Source organism: Trachurus japonicus, chromosome 1 (genome assembly GCF_045865225.1).
Source record: "Trachurus japonicus isolate A0001 chromosome 1, Traja_1.0".
Taxonomy (NCBI): Eukaryota; Metazoa; Chordata; class Actinopteri; order Carangiformes; family Carangidae; genus Trachurus; species Trachurus japonicus.
This window is the reverse complement of record NC_140907.1, coordinates 19607621-19623687: the sequence shown is the minus strand read 5'-3', so window position 1 is coordinate 19623687 and position 16067 is coordinate 19607621. Positions and strand designations below refer to the sequence as shown.

General features: G+C 40.0%; 1 protein-coding gene across 2 annotated transcripts in view; it reads left to right on the top strand.

Annotated features, from left to right (window-relative positions):
* ndst3 (N-deacetylase/N-sulfotransferase (heparan glucosaminyl) 3) overlaps positions 1-13227 on the top strand; it is a 44265-nt gene extending 31038 nt beyond the window's left edge. The window contains exons 7-15 of one of the 2 annotated variants that reach the window (XM_085778622.1): positions 794-976; positions 1874-1970; positions 2924-3047; positions 3699-3873; positions 4301-4471; positions 6180-6289; positions 9222-9324; positions 10973-11083; positions 11985-13227. In XM_085778622.1, coding sequence (XP_085634748.1) covers positions 794-976; positions 1874-1970; positions 2924-3047; positions 3699-3873; positions 4301-4471; positions 6180-6289; positions 9222-9324; positions 10973-11083; positions 11985-12014 — 1104 coding nt within the window. In that variant the 3' untranslated portion in view covers positions 12015-13227. Of the gene's footprint in view, positions 1-793; positions 977-1873; positions 1971-2923; positions 3048-3698; positions 3874-4300; positions 4472-6179; positions 6290-9221; positions 9325-10972; positions 11084-11979 lie in introns of both variants that reach the window. The other variant, XM_085778633.1, reaches the window with a different exon arrangement.
* The last annotated feature ends 2840 nt before the right edge of the window (positions 13228-16067 follow it).

The following is a 16067-nucleotide window of genomic DNA, read 5'->3' as shown; positions in this document are numbered from 1 at the left end:
CCAAATAATTCATATCTTAATGGCTGGTGTTACCCTTTCATCCAGACTCTTCACGTTCCCAAGCTCCCTCCAATCACAAAAGAAAGTGTGTGTGTGTGTGTGTGTGTGTGTGTGTGCGTGCGCGCGCGTGCATTTGTGTGTGCACACAAGCACATTTGTCTGTAGCAGCTATCTTAGCTTGTCTCTTTGATCAGCCTATAAAAGCACCGAGGCGTAGACAGATAGCCTGGACCAACACTCTATCGCTCCTCCACTCCTTCCGAGTCTCTCCTTCTCCCTCACACACATTAAGCATCATGAACACACTCTGACACACTCTGAAACACTCTCCCCCCTTGTGTGTAGCTGCATCTCTCCCATCACCCAGTGGCTATGAGGAGTAATGTGATGGCCCCTCAACTTTATCTGTTACGAGTGGTGAATGCATCGGTTTCATCTGTTTTATCTGTTTTCTTCTTTTATACTTGAAACTGTATTGCTCTGAAAGTTAAATTACAATCTTACATAACAAAAGTGAGTGTGTCACTTTGCAAAGTGATGGTAAATGTTGATACCCGGTGGACAGCTGCTCTGTTTGTGACTTTAAAACCATCACACACTGAGAAATAATCTGTTTGCTTTCCTCTGCAGCCACAACAACAGTAATTAGATTTACTGCACTGCCTCCGTTTTTCACAAACATTGGAACTTGGGAAATAAGATTTCGACTTTATCACAATTTTGCACAATACAATAAGTATATATATATTTTCTCCCCCTTCCTTTCCCCCTCTACCCTGTTTCTCCACTCCAGATCAGTATATTCATGACCCACCTGTCTAATTATGGCAATGACCGACTGGGTCTGTACACATTTGTCCACCTGGCCTCCTTTCTTCACTCTTGGACAAACCTGAGGCTCCACACACTCCCTCCCCTGCAGCTCGCACACAAGTACTTCCAGCTTTTCCCTGAACAAAGGAACCCTCTCTGGCAGGTGTGTTTGTGTTGGTATTTGCCCACATGTATAGGCTGTACTGTGTTTCTGCAAGTCAGAAACAATACATTTTTTTTACTGAGCACTGGAATGCAGTAAGATATTCTCATTCTGTGGTCTGAAAATATTAACAAGATAAACTGATGTGTCTAATTCACATAAAGAAAAAAAATATGTATTTTCCATGAATTTACTTAGCAAAATCTTGTAATATGTTTACGTACAGGTGTGGATTTGTGTTTGCCGACTTTGTCTTAAAAGTCTGGAAGAAAAGATGGATTTTTAACAAGCTTTAACTACGATTTGCTACAGTAATTGTTTTTGGTAGTGATTTATGAATTATGTTACAAACGGCAAATATATAATCATGTGATGATTATTGTCACTTCACATACAAAACTGCTGCTGAACAAGAAACGTGATAAAAACTGTGTAATATTACAGAAATAAGCTATGTTGCATATGACTGCTGGTTGAAGATGTGTGTGTGCAGACAGTACACAAAACAGTTTCTCACAATTAAGTTATTAGTTATCTCAATATTATATTGAATTCATATAATTTATTATTATTAATTATTAATTATATACAATAATAATAGTTTTATGCTACTGTAGTTGTTGATGTGTTGCTCCATAAAAACTGAATACACAGATAAAGGTAATGTAGACATACAGGTATATTATAATACTACGACCACACTGATAGTATAACAAAGTAATAATGATAGTAATCATTAATGTCTTGTGAGCCCATGTGGGCCATGAGTGGTGGGATCCTTGCACACAGTAACAAAGCCTCTATGCAGTCGTCTCATGTATTAAATCCTATATCATTTTCTTTGTATGCTAACTTTATATTACTTTAAGCTCTGATTCTTTGCGTCTGCTCCTGCAGAATCCATGTGATGACAAACGACATAAAGACATCTGGTCTAAAGAGAAAACCTGTGACAGGTTACCCAAGTTCATGGTCATAGGACCACAGAAAACAGGTAAGCTGCAAACTAACAGGCACATGTACATGCAACAAAGATGCTCTGTCTGTGTGCCCAGGTGTCTAGATACTCCACATCAGAGCCCACTCATTTAATCCCCCTCACTCCTCCGGTCCTGTCAGTGGGGAGACTGAAAGAAAGGCTCTCACCTCCTGTCTCCCACCCACATACAATCTACTTTAGATGCACAGAGATACAGTACCAAGCTACCACACCTTTCCCTTTTCTTTTTCTTACATAGTCTCTGTTAGAGGGACAAAAAGAAGAGGAGATTATTAATAATCTTTAAACGCTATATTGCTCCTCAGTGTTGCCACCGTGTGATTTCAGGAATTCTGATTACTGGTGTTTTGTGTGAGAGGTGAGGAGAGTCCATAAGACTGCTAATTAACCAGGTGATAATTTTCTAAATGGGAGGAGAAGTCATTATTGCAACATTAGCAGCCAACAATTATGGTGAAATAATTTCTCATTTTATTGGAGGTTGTGTCACACAAATGGCGGAGATGTTGAAGCAAATGGGCAACATGGTGAGGGCGGATGTAACATGTAGGATGTGTGGGAGTAAGTGTTAGGGGAACGGGGCAACAAGACAGCTGCTGAGGGTGAAACAGAGGGCACAACCGCAGCCCCAGTGCTGATTGGTGTCAAATGGTTTTCAATCATTTGACAGGGAAGACTGTGATCATTGCACACACACACACACACACACACACACACACACACACACACACACACACACACACATACATACACTGTATTCTCAACATGATATAAATCTTGTGGAGGGAAAAGTCATCCAGAATGGATCAGTGGGTGACAGCTCTCACACATACTGACACACACACACAGATATATACACACACACACACACACACACACACACCACTCTACTACTCTCTGCTGAGTTGAATTAACGAGCCAGTTATGAATTATGCCCTTTCTTCCAGGAACGACAGCACTTTATCTTTTCCTACTCATGCATCCCTCCATCTCCAGTAACTTCCCCAGTCCAAAGACTTATGAGGAGGTCCAGTTCTTCAACACCAACAACTACCACAAAGGAATTGACTGGTGAAAACACACACACACACACACACACACACACACACACACACACACACACACACACACACACACACACACACTCACCCCTGTCTTTCATTCCTCTTTATGCCTTTTATTTGTCAGAACCTTGGGTGAAATGAAGGGGGAAAAATATACAGTATATATATATATATATATTGTGGGGTTGTCACAGTCTGTCATGTGTCCTGCAGACGTCATTGATTCATTAAGCAGTTCAAAACAGTTTAACAGCGTCTTTTAAATGATCTTTTAAGCCCGGAAATGTAAGCCAACAGACATATGGCTGCCTAAATTGACCCATAAATGGGTTACTTAGCTGACAGAGACACAGCTGGTGCATTCTCCGAAGTCATCCAGAAAAGTCTTGTCACTGAAATTCTTCATTAAACACTGTTCAAATTATATCAAGTTTATTTTGAGGTCATTGTGGAAACAGAGATAAGAGGCTATAACTTTGTGACTTTAGAAGTGGTGTGTGACTTTGAAGAAAATGTGTAAGAACTGAGTCAATTTCCACTGCAGATGACTGAGTAGTGCAGTAATGATGTTGTGCGTCTTGTGTATGACGCATACTTTGTGAGTTTATGTGTGTGTATTTACATATCCTTTCACTTTGCTGTGCTTCCTTTGCCTCAGGTACATGGAGTTTTTCCCTGTGCCCTCTAATGTAAGCACGGACTTCCTGTTTGAGAAGAGTGCTAACTATTTCCCCTCAGAGGAGTCCCCGAGGCGAGCCGCTGCCCTGCTGCCCAAGGCCAAGATCATCACCCTGCTCATCAACCCCTCTGACAGGGCCTACAGCTGGTATCAGGTACATGCACACACACGCAGAATATATTAGATGCCGGTGTATGTATTATTTTTAACTCTCTACAGCTGCCTATGACATGTTTCATCTCTCTATTGATTGGGATTGAGTTATTTTCCAAGAATGTGTTTGGAGTCTTATTTCTCTATGCGAACAGGGAATTAATGAGCCTGATTTATCTATACATCTCACTATGGGAAATGTCACAAGAGCCTGAAACCTGAATAAGCCTCCTAGATTAATGAGACATGAATGTCAGCAACATGCCAGCTTAAATGTTATGTCGTCCTCCACAATATGAGGTCTCTTTCATGCGCGGTTTTGAATAATATCATTTAATGCTTAAGAGATTGAATGAGAACAGTTTTACCATCAGAGTGGGTTCTTTGAAGCTCATCTGACTGTATCTTTTAACCCCCCCCCTCCACAGCATCAAAGAGCTCATGAGGACCACGCTGCCCTGAGGTTCACCTTCTATGATGTCATCAGTGCAAAACCGGGAGCACCAGCCGAGCTGCGCTCCCTACAGAACCGCTGTCTCATCCCCGGTCTCTATTCCACGCACCTGGAGAGGTGGCTCACATACTACCCTGCCAACCAGGTAAGAACAGATACAAACATATACACAGATGATTACAATAGATTGCACTGTATGTATACATATGCTATTTTTTGGTATTCACAGCATTAGTAAGGGACATGCTAACTATGTGTTCACTCTGTCCCCGCTTTATGAGGTACTAAATAGAACCTAGAACTGTTCTGTGATAAAGTCTGCATTTATGATGCCCATAATGTTCAGTTACTGATGACACATTAGAGATGTGTTATTTCAATTTTATGATTTAGCAATGAGGTCATATTGTGATGGACTCTGTTATATTCAGAGGCATATCTTGTACTCTGCTCCCATCATGTACATACTAAATGGGGAGAACATATCTCTTTACTATATTGTAGTCCAGTACAACACGACTTTATTGATCATGATCTAATTGAATTTACACACGTCAACAAACATTAAACAAAAATGAATGGCAGAGGTGATGACCTGAATTGCAAAGGGTTGGGGTTTAAACTCCACAGAGTAAAATCTCTCTGCACAATTGACCCTTTGTCAAGGCCCCGCCCCCCACGGTTACTGTTGCTAGGTTGGACAAACAATGGTCACGGAAGGGTTAACTCCCATTGGAAACCATTGAAAATGAGGCAGATTTAAATTGTTTGTAAGGAAAATTTGAATTAACTTACACATCAGAAAAATAGTGTCCATGATAGAAGACAGACGTGGCTCAATAGCGATTGAACGGGCATTACCTGACTTTTCCGAAAAATGGGGAAAAATCATTGTTTTGGTCACTCACTAGTAGCTAACGACGCTAGCTAACGTTAGCTACAAGCTAACGCTTAATCTCCGCCGATCTCCCGTTTCTCCTCGTAAAACTTCACAAAGTTAAAAAGACATTAGCAGCGGTAATGTTACGTTTGCTAGATAATTATGAAGGTATTAGATCTTCTCTGTCTATGAACATGACCAGAGAGTGGACTGGAGGATGAATGAGCTTAGCACTTAGCACAGTACAGCCAGGGAAAACGGGCTCACTTCTCATGAGGACTGCACACAACAACAACAACAAACAAAACTTTGCAGTTAACCCCTGACCTATGCCTACAGCTCCCCCTAGTGGACCACCCCCAAACCCTATTATTAAGCTCAACTAAATATACATAACAGAAGGTTAAAGTATATACAGTAGGCTACATAGGCTTAGTATGTTTGTTGATGTCTTGTGTTTGGGGAATGGGATAAAAATGACTCCAATACGTTCCAGATATTGTGAGTTGCTATTGCAGGAACCCCAGGCACATTTTAACCATATTGAAAAATTATAAAGTAGTTTTTGCCGAAAAACTTGCTGTCTACCTATCTTGTTTCATAGGGTTTCATTCCAGGGTTGTCCAACCTTAGAATGTTGCACAACACGTGACATGGGGAGAAGCGCTCTGATTGGTGGAACAGCAGACCAATCAGAAGGCCAACAAAGGGTCAATTCCTGCTGAAACTAACTGCTAACTGCTCGGCCTGGCGGGGCAATACACCATAAAAAGTACTAGAATAAAGTGATATATTACATCTGCTGTCAGCGTCTGATTTCCAGCTTTTGTGGCGGTCATGTTGCTAAAGTGGATCAAGTGGGACTGAGGAGCCTGTCTCTCTGTTTTTATTTTCACCTGAATGGGGTGTAATAGACTAACCAGTCAGCTCGATGCAGTGGGCAGTGTTACAGTTTGAATGTATCTGTGTGTAGGTGATGATCATTGATGGCCATCAGCTGAGAACTGATCCTGCAGCGGTGATGGATGAAGTGCAGAAGTTCCTGGGCGTCACTCCTCATTTCAACTACTCCCAGGCCCTGACGTAAGTCTCTATCGCAGCAGCATGTCACTCTACTTCTCTCGCTCATTTTCTGTCTTCATTGTCTTTGATAGCCGGTGTCCCTGCGGTATGGGCACCTTTCACCTCATGCACACTCTAATAGAAGTGATTGTCCAGATCCAAGCAGTGAGAGGACCCTAAAACCCAACTCTGTGTGAAGTCTGACATCTACTGGTGAAGAGAAAGGAACTGAACTGTTTCCCAGTCTGTGGTGCCAGGTGGTGTCACTCTCTAATAACACAACAGACAGTGACATCACCTGGCACCAAAGATCAGCCAATAGCAGATGGTCAGTTTGCTTCAGTACTTGCTTTCAGCCATGAAATGCTCGGCTTTGCACAGATTTATCTTTGAGGTGTTGTCAGTATTTTTTAGATAAGGGAAGGATAAGGAAAAGAGAAATGACAGTAAAGGGAATTGTAAGTAAAGAAGACATGGCATTATTATGATTATTAATATTTAGACAAGGTATTACTTCACAAAGTCTTATTTATTCTGATTACAATTATATCAAAATCTTACTTAAATTTTAGACATTACTTTCAAAGAAGGAATAGTAGCATCTAGTTACAGCTTGTGTATAACTATTTCACGCATAAGTTCCCGGATGATACATGTACAGTATTATGTTACAGAGACATTCACATATAACAGTTTTTGTAATTACAATTTTATACCTTCTCTTGTCAAGACACAAAGTCTCAGCCTCCTGAGCCATTGGCCTGGGATCAAATCCCAACAGAGCGTCGACTGTCCTCTCACTTACACATCCTGCCTGTCTGTGTCACAGCTGTCTAAAACAAAAAATAAGAGAAGGTTAGAGCACTGCACAGTGTCAGTGCAGAGGAACTAAAACTGCAAAGACATCAGCGCCAGAGGAAAAATCACCAATGCAACTTTTATGAACTCTACTTATTCTTTATTCTCACACATCAGGCAAAAAACGCATGTGTCTGTAGAGTGAAAGGTACACAAACAGAGCACATTCTTATCCCAAGATTTACCCCAAGAATAAAGGCGGACATCAATTTACTTTAAACATTAAATCAGATATAATATACTAGTGGATTCAGATTTTATGTGTAATACATTAAAAGGGAATATGCACATATACCAAATTCTTTCTTTTCTTTTCTTTCTTATTTTTTTGAGAATTACTTTTTGCTTCTTAATAGTCTGTTTCAACTCATTCTCCATTAGAGATGTTGCATGTGACCTTTTTGGAGAAGTCGTATAGTATTTATTTCTCAAGCACCACTCATCAGAATGCAATCTGCCTGCAAGCCCTCAAATCTCCAGACAGGGACATCTAGAATTTGCGACTCCGATTGGGACAGAGAGCGTCTCTGTCTTGAATCACAAGCCCACATGCATACAAATAATTTGTAAAGAGATGCATTTTGACAGAATAATAAGGAGGCTGCGCATGTGTGTGGGTGTGCATGTGGTGTGCGGTTGTGAGTTTCGGGTGAAGAAAGAGTTACACAAAAGTTTAATCTTTCTTTTCTCCTTCTCATTCCTTGGACGTCGCAGCAGTCTGACAGATCCTCATCACTGGAGCCTATTTATTTAATCCCCCCCTCTCCTTTCGTCCTCCTGTCCTGTCAGAGAAGGAGAACCACTTAGCTCTTTTTTTCTCCACTTTTATTCACCCACTGATGCATGCAGATAAAGAACAGTATTTGCATCTTCTCACATCCATATTAACCCAAATGGCAGCTTACGGATATCTTGGTATCTTTGTTTGTTTTGCTACTGCAGAAGGTGCTTAAATATATGTGCATATTACCCCGATCAACATTTCATATAATAAGTAATAGAACATTATGCATGCATACTGTATATATCCATATAAGTCTATGTTCATGCATATGTATTAATGCATAATATCTATAGGTACACATGTATGTGTTTCCTTTCCCGTTGATGTTGGGTGACTGTTATTGCTTTGAGTGTCACCCATCGTCTCCCTCTCACATAACATGCTGCCTTGTTAGTCAGTCATGGATTTAAACTCAGTCTCAGGAACAATTATTTCCCAGTTATTACTCATCTTCTTCAGGCTAATATATGATGATTTTTTTATCTACCAAAAACCAAGAAAGACTTGATTATGAAACATAATGTATAATTTACTTTTATATTATGTCCATATAGAAATAGAATATAGCACATGAATAAAAATGAAAATAAGTATGCATAATGTAGTATAATCACAGAAAAGAGCAGTGACATGTGACAGTGCTCTGGGTTTCCCCTTCACCCACCACTGCTCTTAGAGGGAGAAAATGACATCTTATAAAAAGGAAAAAAATATGCCTTCATTCATTGGCATAAAGAATCCAATTCCAGGCTCTGGACTAGTTGGACAGTTGCTTTCCTTGGGGTGTCTTCACACACAATGAACTCAAACCAATAACATTTTAAAATTAGGGTTGCATAGACTGGAGTAAAGAAAACAAACTACAGTCTATGAGTATTTAATCTCACCTCAAGGATTACTGTACGGACACAGAAATAAACTGTACTAATGTGTGCCCTCATTGTGGGTGTGCGTTGAGATAAAGAAAGAGAGGCAGCACAACAGAGGGAAAGGACAAGGAGAAGGAGGAAAGACAGAGAAAAAGACGAATGAAAAAGGACAATGTGACGGTCAGAGAGACACCGATAACAAAAGAGTAAGAGGCAGACGAAGAGTGTTGAACCCACAGTGACATTATGTTTGGTTTAAGACGGCCCACTTTTCCAGGCCTAATTTTCAAAAGAAGAAATGCTGCCTTCCAAATATTACGACCAGCACTGTACTAAGGGTTTATTTTCAAAGCCAGCGATTTCATTTCTTGACTTTCCCTTTTTTTTATTAATGCTGTCACTGTCTTTCTGAATGTATTTTCCGCTTTTTCTCCTCCGTCAGGTTTGACCCTCAGAAGGGCTTTTGGTGCCAGCTCCTTGAGGGAGGAAAGACAAAATGTTTGGGAAAGAGCAAAGGGAGGAAGTATCCTCCTATGGATCCTGAGGTAAACTTACACATTTAATTAAAACAGATATATATGCACTGAAAAAAATGGATATATGCATGCACGAAATGTATGAGAAGCTGACAAACAACAACGAAAACAGCAGCAGCCTGACTGACAGTGACAGTGCCCACAGTCCCCTCCATCGCAGTGGAAAAATTTCCCACAGGACTCAGCATTGGGGTGGAAACTGTCAGCCAATCAGATCCAGCCAGAAAGTTACAACCTAATTATGAGGACTCAATAGTGACAGAACACCCATGAGAAAGAGAACGGGGGGATACGAACGGAGGGAGGGGGGGAAAGGTAGAAGGAGATAATCCAATCCATAAATCTTTGTCCTGGCTGCTGATTCCACGGAGGAGATAGCAAACCAGCAGACAATGAATCACACATTTGCTCTCACATGAAGACAAACACACACATATCTACAAATTGTCCTCCCTCATGTGCTCACACATGGCTAATGGCAGTGTCACCTGTAATTAAACCACGTTTGAGTTTCCACCAGGGGGACAGAAGGCGACAACAGACAAGGAGGGAGGAGAACACCAGGGAAGAAAGAGAGAGAGGGGAGATGAGGGATGCACACAGGGTGGGAGAGATATAATAGAGCTCATGCATCCTTCATGTAATTTTCTTTCCTCCCTCTAACCTCCCGTTCCTCGTTTGTAACACACAGCACCTGAAGTCCTATTGAGGAGCAGTATTCTAAAGATGGTGGCACATTAATAATCCCCTCTATTTCTTGTTTTCCTCCCACTCAATGCTGTCTCTCTTATTGTATCTTTAAAATATCCCTCCTTCTAACTGTTTTTCTCCATGCCATTAATTTCAATCCTCAACACACGTCACCACCCATAAAACGCACCTAATGGGCCTCACTGACACCAACACCTGCACACACTGTCCAGCCACAATAGATAACTACCCCCATGCACTTCGGTACTGCCCCCCAGTTTGACGGTTTTGGACGAAGGTCATGGGAGAGCTATCCAAGATCCTTGGCCTCAGCATCCCAATCCACCCCACCATAGCCTTACTTGGTGGCCTCTCTCATTTACCAATCCCAAAACATCATCAAACATTCATCCTCATCTCCACAACCATGGCCAAAAAAATAATACTACTCAATTGGAAAGACAGAACAAAACTTTCATTACAACATTGGTACAATCTGCTAACTGAACATTCAAATTTAGAAAAACTTACATTCACCATGAAAGACAATATCACCCACTACAATAAAACCTGGTCACTATTCATACAATTTGTCCAGAGCTAATTCCTCGAAACACTACCTCACATCATTTATTGTTCTGTAACCGTCCCTCATCCCATACAGTTTTGTACATGTCTAACTGTCTGTGTAACTGTCTTGTAATGTGTGTTTAAATGTGCATCATTAAAAAAATAAAAATAAAAATGTCAATCCTTCCCTTCTTGCACCATACTCACGCCTTTTCCTCCAGCTGGCTTTCTCCCATGCCTCCTTATCCTTACTGCCTAATTCTCACTCACTGACTTTCACTCTTTATATGTTTGTTTTTTGTTTTTTCTCTCATTCCTTCTCCCTCTATCCCCCATCTATGTCATGGTCATCATGCTTCCACTTCTTCTAACCCTAATTCTCTCCTTCTCTCTTCAGGCACGTGCATATCTCTCCAGATACTACAGGGAGCACAACGTGGAGCTGTCAAAGCTTCTGCATCGCCTCGGACAGCCCCTTCCCTCCTGGCTAAGAGAGGAGCTGCAGAAGGTCAGCGGCTTTAAACACTCTGACACTCATCTCACTAGCTCAGTAGCATGGAACTGCAAGTTAAAATCTCTAAACTTATTTTCAGCAGTGGATTGAATTGGATTGAAAAGTGGAAGTATGTCCTTAAAGTCCCTGGAAGCAGCTCTTTATAACATTAAACTTTAATTCCTAAATAAACAAACAATTAAAGTTAAAGTATAGAGACTAGAAAAATAGTTATTATTTATTAAGATGTCGACTAATCTGCTTCGTCAGGACTGTGTGGGTGTGGTTAGATTGGATTTGATCAGCAGTGCAGGCAACATCAGCAAACAGCCCCTTGATTCATTAAATTTTGATGCAATTTCTGATTGGTGCAGGGAAATATATGACATTAACTTTTTTAGCAAATGTAATTTCAGGTGCTCCAGCACCTCATTAGGGCTGTATTTCTTTTTCTTTGCTGTTACGTGTGTATCTGCCATTTCTCCCGGCTTGGCGCCGACTAGTTGCTTTCTTGGTGCTAATAGCAAATATTCAAACAAGAACTTTGAAGGTCGAAGTCGAGAAGAGTTCCATGTGAACAGCAGTTGAACATGGGTCAACAGGAGCAGGGGGCGTGCGCAGTTGATCCTGAGAGGAGGGGCCCAATTTGAATGTTGTGTTCACAAACTGCAACGTACAAACCTACAGATTCTACCTTTAACAATGCCGTCTTGTGCTGTTGAGTCACTTGACAAGTCTGCTTAGGTTTTCCTGTCCATTCACAGCCACACCATGTTTTTTTTCTTATTTTCACAGTTGGCATTTGAATCAATAAGTGAGCAAAATGTAATTAAATCCCCCCCCTCTCTCTCTTCTCCACCCTCTCTGCTATTCCCTCTCTCTCCCCTTCCTCTCTCCACCTCTTTCTTAAGGTTAGATAACCTTTGTATCCATGCGCCAGGGTTAAAGGTCAAGGGGTCAAAATCCAGGAAGTGACCAAGAGCACCTGACCTTCAGATGCACTGCCTGTGGCCTTTTAGTGAACCCTGAGGTGAAGGTGAGGACAGGGTGCCTTGTTTCTCCTAAAGACTGTGACACTGCCGAAGGGAGCAGAAGTCATGGACGTGCAAGGGAGCTCTGCGGGCTGAAACCGAACTCTTGGATGGATGGATGGATGGATGGATGGATGGATGGATGGATGGATGGATGGATGGATGGATGGATGGATGGATGAATGGATGGATGGATGGATGGATGGATGCAAGCATTGATTTAAGGGGACTCGGACAGCTCTGAGGATAGCCGGACTAAAAAGGAAGAACCCCATTATAAAGACTGATGAGAACTGTAGGAGACAAGGAGCGTTTGGCAAGTCTTTGATGCCTAAACCCTGTTCTGAACTGTGGTGAACTCTCGCACAGACCTGCAGTGACTTTGATGGTTTTTTCCTTTTGTTTTATTTTCACCTTTTATTTATGATGCCAGAACAGCGCTGGTCAGCTGTGCGTGGTTCCCATAGAAATGACTTTGCACTAAGTTCTGTTCCATGTATCTCCAAGACAAAAAATGCACCCTATGTGGTTTTATTTTACTTTTTTATGTTTTTTTTTTGTCACACTGAGAGAAACTAAGCAGGGAGGATGAGTGCATAGACTCAGGGTGAGTGACAAGCTGATGCTTCCCATGATAGGTTCTCATTGTTTTGTTTTGTGAGGGTTTTTTTTTTAAGTGAAGCTAGTTTCTGGTAGATCTGGTAGCCTTGTTCACCCCCAGAGATGTCATTTTGAGGCTTTCACTGGAGAGAGTGTACTGGAAATGAGTCACTGAACCAAGATGCATTGCCTGCTCATTATTTTCCTGTGACAAGCCATGCAGAAGAATGCCGTGTCCATTTAGCAGAGCATGAGCGCTGATGATTTCAGAGCTAAAAACTGAGGAGACAAGAGTTAGTAGTGGGAAGAAAACTGACCAAACTGAGCCTAATGGATGGGACATTAAATTTTATGACTCTTAAAGTAGCTACTGTACCTGCTTATGTTTTGTCATTGTTTCATTTAAGTCTCATCCTTTTATTTCCTTTTTAATACCTGTGGCCAACATTGTTTAGCTTCAATTTGAATGCAACCCCCCCCTAAATGTCAAACACAGAAACCAAAATTAAAGAAATGGATATGAAAAAACTGTGTAAGTTGTGCAAGTGTATGTTTTTTTTTCTGAAATCAGGCGACACACATCAACTGCACAGTGAAGTGAAGTTTGTGAAGACCCCTAGTCTTAGGTCTGTCCTTTAAGGTAAGTATGAAATAAATCATGTTTTCATGTTTTCTATTTACAGCATTTGTGCCAGTCAGCAACTGCTTCAATCACCATTAACTCACCAACAATATAATAATGTTATGTCAAAACACAATGCTTTTAACAAAAACAGCATAGAACTGTCACCATGGCAACTAAGTGCATTGCCTCAAGTACATAAATGTACATAAATACAACTTTGATGTACATGTAAGTACTCTTTACTTCTATCCTACTACAACTCGTAGGCAATGGAACTTCTATTTCTATATATTGTACTTGTGCATTTTCAGATTGTAGATTTTCAGATTGTACATTAGCCTATTATTGCATTGGATGGAAGACTTTATTGATGTCTGGGCAGGAATTCATAGGCTGCCTAGCACTTTAAAGAGCAACTTAAATTAGCCTCATGTTCTCCAGCTGCAGCATTGATGTGATTTTATAATGATAAATCAGTAATTATAATCCACCAATATAATAACATGAAACACCGTGGTACTTATAGTTAGGTAAAGGTTTGAGTGTTACTTGTAAAAGGAACATGGTGTTTTTTGTTGTTGTTGTTCTTTTTTACTTTTAACTAAGAGTGTACACCTGCAACACAGGTATGCATCACATTAGACTATAAGATGCAGACATTTGTTTTTGTAATTACCAGGAATTTATTAAAATATTAGCTAAACTTTTGGGAACCACAGTGTGACACACACTTGATGCATTAGACCAGGATGCATACACATGATGTTTCAGAAAAAAGTAATAGATCACAAAACTGTGAACTTGTTCACCTTTTTTTAAGACTGTTTTAGATCCAATTATAGTCTAGAAGATATATAACTTTGGAAGTTGACAGACACAAAAAAAGAACAGTGTGGTAATACTATCAGCCAAGTCGGTTCGTATTTGTTCATATGCTGTTATGCTGTTTTTTTTATTCTCAACATACAACATAGAAGATTTGTAATAAATAAACCTTGAACGGATGGAGGACTTTGAGATGACCAAAGCAATTACATTCGACTATAAGCCATGAAGTCATTAAAAAGACGCAGTCGGACTGACAGACTAATGCCTTGAGAGTTTAACACAACTGTTCAAAAAAGTCTGCAGGATCAAAATTGAAGAGAGTATGAGGAGGGAATTCATACATCATTTTTCATTCAAACAGTCATTGTTAGCAAGGCAGGAGTGGAAGATGAATCAACAGAATGTGCAAGATGAAAATACAATTGTCTGTTTCCACTCTGAGAAGTCTTAGAATGCAATATCAATCCCTATAAATCATTATCTGTAGGCCTACCTATAGGCGTAGCTGCCCACTGTGTTTCTAAGGAGCCACAATTGACTGAGGAAAGGAAATAGATCATCATCATTTGGTGACTCATTTACAGTATTTTTAATGGCCGGGCAACAAAGTTGTCAGTGTTTTTCCTAATTTAGTCTGTAGAGCTTTGACATTATACGGCTGTAATGTTTAATGTTCTGTTTGAATATATGTGTAGACCTGTTGTGTTTTTTTTTTTTAAATACACAGAGGCATTGCAGATCAAGTAATAAACAGTCTAAAAATAGCACAAATCCCACAACCATGAAGGTATTTTCAGACACTTTCAAAAGCAGCTGGTTGGGGAGGGAGTTTCTAGCAGCCAATTTGATGTGCATGAGATCACTTTTATACAGGTTTAATCACTATCCTTAGATCTTTCTCTGCTGGTTTTTCCCAGGTGTCGCCAGGGTTTAAGGAATGGAAACAGATATGAGTAGAAATAAATTATCCATGTATAATGAGACCTTCTGTTTCTACGCCACCCCTGGTGACACCTAATACAAACTCATTAGTGCTTCTGTATAGCTCGAGGTTCAGTGGGAATTACAAAAAGTGAAAGAAATAAAGAAGCTGGCTGGCTCCTCTATTTATCACTTTATTTGACTGTTTATGCACAATATTTTGATTAAAATTTCCCTGTGCTGAATTATTGAAATGAAATGAAGTACTGAGTTTTGAAATTTAAACATAAGAGTACAAATATGACACAAAACATCAAAGCCAGCATAGGAATAAAACAAAGAGAAAAAGGAAAAGGTTTCTATATTTAGTCTACAGAGACACTGCCATGAAATTTTAATAACTGACATTATGTAGCTACATTATGTAATACAGTAAAAACCTACATTCAGTTAAAACACATGCATTTATTGTTTTCATTGTTCATAGAATTTCTTTCAGAATCATATATTAATATCTTATTATTATTCTCATCCCTATTATAAATTTAAAATTTTATCTCAGTGTATTACTGCACGGTGAATTTACAGAAAGTTGTGATTTTCTACATTAACCACAAGAAAAAAATGATCCAACATCTGTTATTTGATGTGTAACAGTGACCACAAGAGGGTGCTCTCAGAAAACAAGCTACAGACAGCTATGCTGCAGCTGAGAACAGTTCTTTATTAGGCAATTGTTAAATAACATAGAGTCATAGACTGTGCTAATGTTGCATATTTACTCCCATAAAAATATTGCAACATGTTAAAAAAAAAAAAAAAAAAAGCTATCAGCCTCTGTGCTCTTTTCTGGGCAATGGGCATTGATTTACAGAAGAACCATTGTGGATCAGTTGAGTCTTGTTGAAATACATAGGCTAATAAAAAACTATGGTCCAACTCCACAACACCTCAGCAAAGTTCTGGGGGCACGTTTAGAGATAGAGATACAGTA